The sequence below is a fragment of the Dipodomys ordii genome, unplaced genomic scaffold (genome assembly GCF_000151885.1).
Source record: "Dipodomys ordii isolate 6190 unplaced genomic scaffold, Dord_2.0 Scaffold34, whole genome shotgun sequence".
NCBI lineage: Eukaryota > Metazoa > Chordata > Mammalia > Rodentia > Heteromyidae > Dipodomys > Dipodomys ordii.
Window position 1 is genome coordinate 10,099,894 of NW_012267250.1, and position 13,209 is coordinate 10,113,102.

Below are 13,209 nucleotides of genomic sequence, written 5' to 3' on the forward strand. Positions count from 1 at the left end.
TTCAGCTCTTGTTTACAAGAAGGGTATTACAAAAATGTATTTTTTTGTTCCTTTAAGATATTCATTCCCTTGCTATTTATTTCTCACTTGATTTCATAATCCTGTTTGGGTCAGTATGATTAGTTGCTATGGAAATTACCTCCTATGGAAATGATTCTAAGGTATTATTGTAAGAATATGACTTTATGAATAATATCTATAGCAGACAGCAACCTTCACTAGAAAAAGGAAATCTAATTAAAAAATTTAAAAGGATTAATCCTGAAAATGATTATGATAACCAATTTTTCCAATATTTCTGAATCTTCCATCTGCTTTTTAAGTAAGTACTAAATACATTTCAAAGTGTTAATCGGCTATACTCCCCCAAATTCCAAAGGCACAATGGAAATTAACACCATACACAGAAAAGTGCATGTAAGGAACATTTCATCTACCATTTCTCTAAACCAATAAATGTTATGCTTCACTTAGGAGAGTTAATGTCAACAGGATTTCAGGGCTCATCAAGGAAACTACTGAGAATAGTGTATTACAAATTCCCTTTAAAGACAAAGAATCTAATATTCCAAAATTTATCCCAGGAATTTAAAAGGTCAAGCCTATAAACGAGAGAGTTAAACAATAGATGTGAGCCAGTGAAGCATTAGATGAGAATTCCAGAATGCTAACAAGAACATTTTCTTGGGTGGATTCTATAATTTGTGGTTTGAATAAAACCTTTGAAACATTCCATTAGTATTAAAATTCTCACAATGAGAATATGGCTCATATTTAACACATTTTAAATTACTAGACAGTCTCTCCCCAAAAGAAATGTTAATGCTTTCTTCTGCCTAGTGCTTATTCACTGCCTGGTACTAATTTTGGCATAAATTAACCCTTCCAACAATTAGGATATTGTCTAGAAACCGCCTCTTATACTCTATGGGGAAAACCACTTATATTCTGAAAATCAGAAATAAAATAGAAACGTATTCCTTCATTATAAGATAGTTTTCTGTACCTAGTAGCTTATTAATTATGTATGTAAATTGCTATCATATTTACCTGTACAATTATGTAACTTTACATTTATAATGCTTCTGAATTAAGCCTTCCAGTTATAGATTTTTGTTAAGTGTTTTATACAGTAAAGGTTTTCTATACTTGTGCTTGCAACCATGATCGAGGGTCCAAAATGTCTTTGATGGATTTCTGCCTTGGAGCTGGTACTGGCTTAGTTTCAAAATTGTTTTTAGTGTCTGTGTGCTCACCATCAGTTAAACTACTTTTCCTGGCAAGAAGTTTTCGAGGAGAAGCGACTGGTTTCTGTAAGTGGTGCATAAGGTTAGAAAGTCTGGTGTCCAAAGGCGAGGCTCGAGATACACTTGTTTTTCCCCAGTTGTCCTTCACGGATGGATCTGTGTTGCTCTGTGTTTTGAAGCTGAATGGAGGCTTATCAGAGGGAGGAAGAGGAGCTCGTCTCTTTTTCCTTTTCCCATCTTGTGCTGGCTCACTTTCAGGGGACAATACCTTTTTGTGGATGACCATTTCATGATTACCATCAAAGATTGTAGCCCAAGGAGGTGGTGAGGGTTCTTCACTTTGATCAATAAGGAACTGTCCATTTGTTTCTTCAATTTTCTTTTGTATTATGTCAGTTAAACTTTCAAGTTTCACTGGTGAATCAATGCCTGTAATAATTTTAAGAAAAAAAAATGCATAGAAAAAAGACCCAGAAGGCATATAAACTTTACTTTCAGTAAGTTTGTTTTGCAAATAACTAAGCTATCTATAATAACCACCAAAAAGTTAACAGGATAAGCAGTAAAATATTTAATTGTAAAAATAACTATCAATAAAACAAAAATCAAGGATGTTATAAACTGTACTATACAAATTATATATCATATATACAACACATGTAAAATACCTATAATAAACAACATAAAATGTAGATACATGAGTACAATTTAATTCTTGGATTTTTAAAATCTTATTTTGAAATCCAAGGAAGCTTAGAGTATAACTGGAATGAGTATGACTGGATTAATACTCTATTCTCCTACAGAACAGCAGTCTCTGTTGCAAGGGAAATAAAATCCCCAAATCCCAAATGCAGGGAAAGAATGTGAAGCCCTTATACCATTTGGTGATAAGATACTGGGTGAAAAGGTTCCTTAGGAAAAACAAGTATCGGAGATGATACCTAACTATTGGAAGTATTATTGGTATTTTTAAGTATGTAAATACAAGCATATAATTTTAGATCCACAACTTCTAGTATGTAGAAACTCAGGTACATTAGTGGCAGATTAGATGAAAGTTTATTGTTGACTTTTGCTTGTACCAATCACTGCAGCAATCCCCTACGCACAGCAAAAATATCTTACGAAGTATGTGGAAATGAAATACAAATAAGTTAGAAAAATTTAAATTTTCTAGAGTATTAAACTTAACTGATTATTGTTGGCTAGAGATGAAAGCTTCCAATCATTAATATTCACCTATCAACACTGGTTGGAAAAAAAACAATAAAATACAGAAAAAGAATCACTGAATGTAATTTCATTTTAAAATCTGCAAGTTTATATTTTCTGAATGTTCATCAGCAGCTCAGCTAATATTTATTCTCAGTGCACTTTTATTCATTTTAAGTCTTAAAATCTGTTTGATCTTGAGCATTCAAACTATGAAAAATGTGTATTCATTAATTTTGTATTAATTCATCTATTAAACATGAGTTCCTTAGTCTATAATCATATTCTTTTTCTTCATTCATTTGATTGTGCCCTGAAAATTTCAGCATTTTAATTTCAATAGAATAAGCTGCTTGAGTAGGGACAATGTTGTTTTTGTTACCCTGCAGCTTAGAAAAGACAAACCCCACTTACTCATATCATGGTAGACTGAGGTTGCCTCTTTTGTCAAGAACAAAGGTGGTTTCCGTGGTGACATAATCTCAATTTTCATAAGTTCTTCACAACAATGCTTCCATTGGCCTAAGAAAGAAAGGAAGAAAGAAAGAAAAATAGCAGGCTATTTTAAGACATAAATGTGAAGACATACAATTCATTATGAACAGATATCAACATATATCCTTGCTTTAAAAGTAAACAGTGAATTTATAAATTCAACATTGCCTTAAGAAAACTTGTACAAAAGCTAGTCCTACCCATAATTTCAAAATCTAATTCTGTGCATAAAATTACTTTATTTAAGAAATTCTATATAGAGATATTAAGACCTCTAGGCTATATATTAGTTCACAAAATAACCAATTACTTTTAAATTTCTACTCATGGTAGGAGTTTAGACAGGCTGTTATTTTAAGTATTAAACCATTAAGTACTCAAAGGTGGCTACAAAGTAACTATAAGCTGAAATACAGTTGTCTTGAAGGAATTAGAAAAAAGGAATGGTAGCTCTCAAAAATTTTAAATGAGAAAATAAAATTTATTTAACCACTATCTCTTTAAGAAGATTACCATGCTTTCAAAATCATATAGCTTTAAACAATGTGTTTTCATTTTTTAAAAAAAGACATATAAAAGCCTAACTATGAAGAAATATCAATCAACAAAATTCTGAGTCTACTTTGTTTTGGGAAAAATGGTCATTGAAAATAAGATAAAAATAATATTCTTGAACAACTGTTTCAACTATCCAATTAAAATATGTGTGGACATTATTAATTTTCTCTTATGTTTCACCACCTTAATCTTCAAAATTTCAGATTTATTTCTCTTGAGTAGATATCAAGTGTAATTTTCCAAATTTATATGTACTTGAATGCTGTATAGAAACTGTGCTAGATACTGTGTCTATCAATATTATAAAAAGAAGTTACTGAGACTCTCTATTCTTATATATTATACCTGTAGAAAAATAATATAATATACCTATGCCTTTTTTCAGGCCAATTTATGCTCCACATTTGTTTTTTAAAATATTTTTATTATACATATTCAGTATCCAACTTGGCTATTTTCCATGGTTTAAAAATTAAAGACATTTCATGCATAGTTAAATTATGTATTCATTGTGTTGTCATGACAAAATGCTATTTTTGCATGAATTTTAAACACACTACCTTAACTAGTTAAGAAGGATATAAGAGCCTTTTTGTATTTTTTATCATGAAGCTAAGTAGAGAATATTGTAAAGTTTACAAATAACTTCATTAAAACTTAAACAAGACATAAATTTCCAAACAGAAGGTTTCAAAGCTTGCTCTCTAAATGTAAATCCAACAGAACTGAGAGCTGACATTTTCCCCTTTACTTCCTTTTTTAGACAAATCTATAAAAGCCATATTTTTTTTCTTCTTGGTAGCAGGAAAAAAATTCTTTATCTAATGGAAAAATAATGATTCACTTAAAACTGGCAAATATTTTTCTGTCACATTCTTGGACAAATTCTCTTGAATTCTTTGAAATTCTTGTGGTTTTTTTGTGCATTCACAGATAAAAGCATTGCATTGTTAAACTAGAGGCAGAATACTAATCAAGTTGCAAATTAGAATATCATATCATTCTACATGTTACTGATATGTCAGAGGTAGAAATACGATCTGTACTTTAGTCAAGAATCACAACTGAAATGCTGATTTTTCCAGTGAATAACTTTGTATGCATAGATATACATGATAGTTAATATGAAATAAATATATGTTTTGATTGAATAACAATCTCTAGTATTGAAAGTAATTTTCACAATATTGTCATAATGTCCCCAATCAAAAATGCTTAACTCAATATTTCTATTATAAAATATTTGAAAAATATTTAATATGCAAAGACTATCTTAATTTTCTATCTTTGATCCACCATTCCTAGTTCTACTGTACTAATAATCCAGAACAAGGTTTATTTCTCTTTTATATAGTTGTTAGCTTTCAAATATTAAAAATAGTGATTATATGTTCTTTGCTCCTAACCTCCATAACCTTCGCTATTCTATAGGCTCAAGAGACCCACTTCCACCAGTGTTTCCTCGTATATTCTAATTATCTCACCCTTCTGAGTTTCCACCTGGAAGGAGGGCCAAATAATTGACGTTTATTCCAAATATTGAAATAGTCTCATTTAATTCTCTTCTGCTATCACTATTCTGTGCTAGACATCATTCTTCAACCAAGATTACAAGAAACTATGCTTGTCACTAAAAATTGAAAGGTCTGAAGTACAGTTTAAAATTTAGGATCTTATAAACACTTCCATATACAGAACATTTCAAAGTAAATGTAGCAGAACTTTAAAATTATATAGATTGATCAATTTTTACCCCAAAAAGAAAGGAATTAAGTACCAAAGAAGCCAGAGAACCACATTGTCATCATTCATCATTTCCTTGTTCCTACTACACACTCTGAAATGTTCATCCTTCTAGCTCCTCACTTCAAAATGAGAAATTATTTCAGATAACATAGAGAACAAGACTATCCACTAGTATTAGTTTATGCCCTAACTACAATGTTTTGACATTAGTATTTCTTCCATATAGCCATCTTTTCTGTTTTAGGCCCATACAAGTATAAAATAATCAGAATAATTTCTAAATACAGTATGGCATTTTGTAAAACAGACTCCAAGTCAGAGCATTTAGGAAACCAGTTAAAATTTCAGCTGTGATTAGCAAAAGAAGGGAGGTTGTTGGCATGCTATGATGGTATATGCCTGTAATCTCAGCACTCAGACGTCAAAGATGGGACTCGTTAAGATGGAACAAATACTTCAATGTTTATTGAGAACCTAGCAGTGGTATTTAAAGACACCATTGTAATGAGTTTAATAATGCCAAATGCCCTCAGAATATTCAATGCATATATGAAAATGGAACTTGGAAAACTGAGGAGAGGTGTGGGGTTAGAAGAGATAAAGAATTAGGAAAGGGGTGTCTTGAACAAGATGCATTGTTCTCACGAACTGACATGTCGAATTGAAAAAAATCCTCATAGAAAAACTTAAGGATAATTTTTTTAAAAATCCTACAAGGAATTCTCTATCTCACTACCATGGACTACAACCTTTTAAAATCTTAGTTTTCTCATCTGTACAGTGGACTGAAACGTCTTCTATATCATAGGAATGTTAATGGAATTAAAAGCATTTGATACATAGGAGGTAATCAATAAATTATTTCTTTCCTCCTTTCCAAACTTTATTCTAAAGCACAATGAAGTCTTGAATCAGGAGGCCTAACAAATTAACCTGACAACTGTATATAATGTTCCAGAAAATGTAATTCCTAAAATGTCTCTAGGATTATTTCTGTAAGTTGCAAAAATAGCCTTAAATTATGTGGAAATGACATCCTTGTAGTTTTATAAGACAACACTGTAAATAATAAATGCTAATTGAATCTAATAAAAATTAACTTAATTAGAATTAGCCATCATCAATACTCATGTTTTCAACATAAAATTCTAGGTAACAAATATGCTGTTAAATAAATTGTTGGTAAAGACAAAAAAAAGCTACAATTTCATTGTTTTCCTGTAAATCTTCTTTAAACTGACAATCAAATATTAGAATCTCAAATATTTTTCACACTTGAACCAAACCAAAATACTATCATATTGTTTTCTATATAATTCTTGGCACTAGACTGTATTATTGAAAAACCACATGAGGTTCAAAAAATAAATCTCTGGGCGATATCCAAGATGATACAATAACAAATGTAGAGTTAACAGAAGGTTACATAAAACTGGGGCTCCTTCTGAACATTTCAATATTTTATGATGATTAGTACCCTGGAAAAGCATTTTGTTTCTCAAATGGCTTATCTCTTAGATCAAATATATCACCTTAAGTAGATAAAATCTTAATCTTTTAAGAAAACGGGGTTCTGTTGCTTTAGGGATCAAAGGAAGCATAAAAAAAGGAGTGGTAGAAACTCAAAGGCAAACTTCTATAACAATAGTTGTCGAGACACTGGAAAGAGGTGGAGAGAGAAAGAAAAGCATCAATGTAGTGATATATTAACATTTTATCCAAGACCATACAACATCCTTGCTATAAGCTCTAAGAGAAAAATATTTTAATATTTAGATTTCTATGTGCAAACATTCAGGCAATGAGAATATACTGATAGAAAATCCCAATATCTACTTACTAAGATCAAAGAAATGCTGCCAGAAGGCTTCCATCCACTTCTCAAGATCTTCTTTACTATCAACTGAAAAAATATGAGTTACAGATTGTCCAGCAACAGGGTTGATGACAGAGAAGCTATGGAGTCTTTTCTTGGCATCTTTATCCATTGCTCGAATTCTGGTTTCCTAAAAATTAGGATAAAATTGGTATTTTACAAGAGAATATTTCTGTAATGATCAAACAAATGTTTTATTACTTAGCTACCATATTATATAAGTGTAATTATAATCTAATCGGTGTTCATTTGAAATTTAAAATAGGTAATTTAGAGAATTTCCAACATTCAAACTCAAATCTAAGAGATCTTTAAAAAGAATATTTTATATTAAAAACCAAGTAATGTTTCAAGTATGCTACACATATAGCACTTATAGGAAATTACATGAGGTTAAAACATAAACTGTTTTATCTATCTCTAAGTGGGAGTTTGCTGTCTTTTATATACATCTTAAAATCTGCAGAACACAAGTACTGTATGTCATAACTTTAATGTGGATTGTAAGTTAACTATATTTCCAAAAATAGTAAAATTACATCAGTAATGTTTCTTATTCTAATATTTATACATATTATAGTGTTTTCAGTAAGTAGTAGTCAAATCATAACTTAGTGTTTACTGTAGCAAAAATAGTGGGGTATTCCTCATTAACGTTTATTTTATATGTAACATTCATTTACAAAGCTCATAGCTAAAGATCCAAAAGTTAGTATCATCCTTTTCAAGTTACTTCTGTAATACTGAATACAACACCCTACCACAGAGGCAATCATTTCATTCATGATGACAATCTAAACCTTTTTCCTTATTGTCTTCCAGTAGAAGAGAAAAGTTTACCCAAGTCATACAGAGGGACTGTCAGGCACATGGCAAACTAGCCACAGCAACCCCATATAGTTCAGACCATGGGATCTACAGGGAATTAAAAGTCTGGAACAGAACTATCTATTATACAAGGATTTGAATGCCTGTATAATAATTAGTTTTACATTATTCTAGGGCAGCCTATCTAATAGAAATACAATATGAACCACATATGTAATTTAAATTTTCTGAAAAAAAATTTAAAAGAAAATAAAAATAAATGGGTGAAGTGAATTTTAATAACCTAAAATAACATGGCCAAATATTACATAAAAAGTTACTCTGATAGCTAAAAGTTTCTTTTTTTGTATATTAATAGTTCACATCTCAATTCAGATCAACCACATTTGAAGTAGCCAACAGCTACTAGAAGCTAGTGGCTCCTGGGTTCTACACAGCAGTTCTAGAACATAACTAAGCCTACTAGAATGTAAGCGGAATATCTAAAGTGGCAATTAAAAAAAGCAGATTAAAAGTGGTAAGCAATTCTTGACTCCACTGAGTAGAAAGGTGAAGAGACTATGTGTGGTAACCATCAAAGCTTACACAAGCCTGGCGCTGGTGGCTCACGCTTGTAATCCTAGCTACTCAGGAGGCTGAGATCTGAGGATAATGGTTCAAAGCCAGCCTGGGCAAGAATGTCCGCAAGACTATCTCCAATAAACCACCAGAAAACCGGAAGTGGCGTTGTGGCTCAAGTGGTAGAGCACTCGCCTTGAGCTGAAGAGCTGAGGGACAGTGCCCAGGCCCAGAGTTCAAGCCCCATGACAGATACAAATAAAATAAAATAAAATTTAAAAAAGCTTATGCAAACATACCAGGATATTTATATGAGTATTTGAGAAGTCACAAAGAATTAGGGAGAAAATGTAATCATTCCCAGAAAGAACACAGGAAGTAAAAACCATGTATTTTACAAAAGGAGGTCTGAAGGAATTCGTATTCATAATCACATGGGGAAAATGTATGCTGCATAAAGTAGCAACATTACTTGGAACTTTTAGATCACAAGATAAAAGGATTGGTAAATATCAGAAAGTCAGCCTATTCTGTTATCATAAAGAACTGGTTTTAGAGGACTTTAATGAGACTTAGGATCAGAATAATAATTTTATCATGATATGGTCTTTGAGTCTATCTTGTAATAAACCTTGTGAATTATCTCTATTAAGTAAATGCCTATATAGAATAAAAATTCTAGAGCCACATGCTGGCTGCTCACATCTGTAATCCTCACTACTCAGGAGACTGGGGCCTGAGCATTGTGGTTTGAAGCCAGCCAGGCCAGGAGAGTCCGGGAGACTCATCTTCAATTAACCACTAAAAAGCCAGAAGTGGAGCTGTGGCTCAAGTTGGTAGAGCCCCAGTTTTGAGCAAAAAAGCTCAGGGATAACACCCAGGCCCTGAGTTCAAGCCCCAGGACTGGCAGAAAAACAACTAAATAAAATAAAAATACTACAAATATTGTGCTAAGTGGGAACTTGTAAGCTGAAAGATATATCTAGTCAATCTCTTTATAAAAAGTTTTTGTTTAAAAAAAAATTTTTTTTGTTTTAATCTGCCAAGTGCCAATGGCTCATACCTGTGATCAGGGTCTGAGATCTGAGGATGCAGTTTGAGTCTATGAGATACTTATCTCCAATTAATAAGAAAAAAAAAAAAAGAGGGAGGAGCTGTACCTCAAGTGATAAGGCATTAGCTTTGAGCAAAAAATCTCAGGGACACTGCCCAGGTCCTGAGTTCAAAACACAAAATGGTTATTATCATTAGCAGAGAACAACTTGAGCTCTAGGAAAAATCTTTAATGATACTCTATCTGACTAAATAAAGTCTGAATCATTGTAGAGGATCTTGTACTCCCATCACTAATACCACTACCACCAATAGCAACAAAACAAGATATACTCTTTTCATTGTGAGAATACCGCACAGAGGGGTTACAATTACATGGGCAAGATAACGAGTACATTTCTTATCAAGCCTTGTTGCCTCCTCTTTGTTTCCCTTCCCATCCCTTCCCATCCTCCCCCCGACCCCCACCAGGCCCTCCCCCACCCGCCACCAAAGTTGTTAAGTTCGTTTTTGGACATGACGACTTGTATGTCTCATTGTTGCAACGGGTCCACCTGTATCCCTAGTTAAACGATTTGTTTTTTCCCTTCCCCTCCACAAATTATACCATCATCAAATACAGTGAAAGCATGGGTTATACCGTGGGGGAGGGACATACAAAGTAACAAAGAAATCATCTTATAAATATGTTAGAAACAACTGCATGAAAGGAAAACAAAAAAAACAAAAAAACATTTGAATACTTATCTTGGGGTTCATTCCCCTAACATCAACTTATCTGACCTTTTCTGCTTAACTCATTCATATACTAGTTATTGCAAATATATTCTTGTTAACAGAATTGTGCTTTTCTGCACTCAATTTCATTTTAATACATTTCTGACTACTTTTTGCTATGTGATTAAAATAGATTCAACTTTTAAATAAGGAAAATATGATCTTTATAGCTGAATATTTAGTATTTTTGGACAAGGTATCATTTAAAAAGAAATGTAGGAAATATGATTAAGTAGATCACTTACAGACTACTATGAAAATATAACAATAAACAAGAATATACTCATTACCCCTGGTAACCATAAATAACACATTTTTAAAATGTGAGAGGCTTTTCAAGGTACAAATAAAATGCAGAATTTAAACTAATTTCATCCAAAATAATTTATGTAATGGAAAGCATTTTTAACTAAATATTACACATCAAAGTAAAGGTGATTAGAACAAGTACAGTCTCAAATAATCAACAATAACACTCATGTTTCCACTTCTCAGAAAAGGACAGGCTTGTGATTAAAAAACACCAAGGTAAATTTTAGGACTGTTATCAGTGTAGACTCACATAAATTATAAATAAGGAAAATATCTTCTTAGCAGAGAGGGTATAAAAACAAGCAACTTGGGAGTTCTCTCCACCCCATTTCTACAAGCTAATGTATTGCCTAACACCAAGTTATTGTTGAAAAATATTCAAAATTGAGATAGGAAAAGAACAACCCAGATAATGATAAACTTTTGCATTAACAGACACAAAGCCTATAAACAGTTTTTATTCTAACTCAATTAATGGATGGGGAAATGTCTTCTCAGATAGAAGTATTTTATGTGAGACTGGAATTTGTTTTCTTCTGCTAATCCCAACCATTTCAGATAATTTGAGTTAATTTCAGTTATTTTATATTATTAATGATTTATGGATGGATTTAGATTCACTGTTGTTGGTAGTGGGCTTTGCTTTTTTCAGTCAGCACATACTAAAATTCTGCAGCATAAAATGGAGGGGTACCTAGAGAAGGCCACATTAAGTTTATAATATATAATATGAGATGCCAATTTCTCAATGAAAATATACGCTCTAAGGGAAAGTAAAGTTTCTTTTATATTTTTCACTATTTTGAATTAAGACTTTTCTTCAATCTCTCCATTTCTCTGTAAATGGAAAATTACTAGATCAGGGATAGATTTAAAAATTGCTTCTTATATACGATCTTTAGAAAAATGTATTAGGTGTAGTATTAGACTACACCTAGATTATGGTCTCTAACTATAAAAAGGATTGAGTGCTCTTTAGAGAAATGGCTGATCACCAGCCTAATCCAGAAAATGATTCTGGAAGATCCTGTTCTATCAGAACCAGAGATTACTAAGGTGTTTGAAAAGCCTTAAGGGGGAGGGGAAGGGAAATAACAAAATGTTTAAATAAGGATACAGGCAGACCTATTGTAACAATGAGATGTGTAAGACACTATGTTGAAAACGAACTTTACAACTGGGTGCAGGGGAAGTACGGTGGTGGGGAGGAAAGGGATGGTAGGGGAAAAACAAAGGAGAGGGTAACAATGCTCAATAGGAAAACTCATGTAACTGTAACCCCTCTGTACAGTATCTTTACAATAAAAATATATATTAAAAAATAAATAAAATTAAAATTAAAAAAAGCCTCAAGGCCAATTTAAGGATTCTTCCATTCAAACCTGGGACAATAAAAATAACAGTGGAAAAGGAGTGATACAAGACCTGCTTTTGCATCCATAAATTCATAATGATTTTTAAAGATTAAGTCCCTTCAATGATGCTAGGTAAACACCTAATTGTTTTTAAATCCTTATCTGTAAGAACTGTACCTCAGGGTAACCAAATAATTTATGTCATAGAGGTATTTCAGTTAAGTGAAGAATGAATGCTGAAAACTGCATTTGCAATCACTAAAAAAGGGTCTAAGTAACGCTGATTAATGCATGCTTATTCAGTGGAAAACAAATTATTTTATACTTCTTAATAGAAGTATAAAACACTTTCTAAAGCATATTTTACTACTAACCAACAAACCTTGAGTATGATTTTAAAAAAACAACATTACGATAAACAAAATTGATATTACAGAAAACCCTGTAAGATAAATGACCCAATTTCTTTAATAAGTAAGCTCAGTGTGTGTGTGTGTGGTGTGTGTGTGTGTGTGTGTGTGTGCAAGCTTATGTGAATTAGCAGGGGGGTGGGAGAAGAGAAACAATGGAAGGAGGAGGAAGAAAGGGCAGGGAGAAGGAAGAAAGAGAATATAGGAACTGATAAACTAAGAATCTTAAAAATTCTAATTAATCAACCAAAATGCATGGTTCTTATTTGGATCCTGATTCAAAAACCTATGGTAAAAATTAAACAACTGGAAAAATTTGAACACTGTCTGGATTTTTACTGATTCATTAGCTATACACATGACTATATATATATATATATATATATATAATTACATATTCTTGTCACACAACAAGAATATTACAAGTAAAATGCTATGGTTTCTAGGATTTGCTTCAAAATAATTCTGGGCGTACAGATGGGTTCATTTATACTATTCACTACCTAAGAGATCTTGAACTCTTTTCCAGAAAATAATTTTAAATGAAATATAAATAAAAAGCAAGTCTGTTAGTATCCACTTTCTTATTTGTAATGCAAATATTTCATCCCTTTCTCACAAACATGTTTGAAAAATGGTCTAATGTCTTGTTGATAGACAATGGAAATAAATAAATAAACAAGCTTCAAAGTTTATCTATACTCTAGAGACAAAGAAAGCATACCTTCACCCAATAAATACCAGTGTACAAAGCACAGCTATCAATAGGACCAAGCATT

General features: G+C 32.1%; 1 protein-coding gene across 1 annotated transcript in view; it reads right to left on the reverse strand.

The window, feature by feature from the left end:
- Positions 1–1,143: 1,143 nt before the first annotated feature.
- The window catches only part of Rtkn2 (rhotekin 2), a 57,334-nt gene continuing 45,268 nt past the window's right edge, over positions 1,144–13,209 (reverse strand). Inside the window, exons 10-12 of the mRNA XM_013017050.1 lie at positions 7,102–7,267; positions 2,877–2,984; positions 1,144–1,676 (exon numbers count right to left, since the gene is read on the reverse strand). Coding sequence (XP_012872504.1) covers positions 1,144–1,676; positions 2,877–2,984; positions 7,102–7,267 — 807 coding nt within the window. The remainder of the gene's footprint in view (positions 1,677–2,876; positions 2,985–7,101; positions 7,268–13,209) is intronic.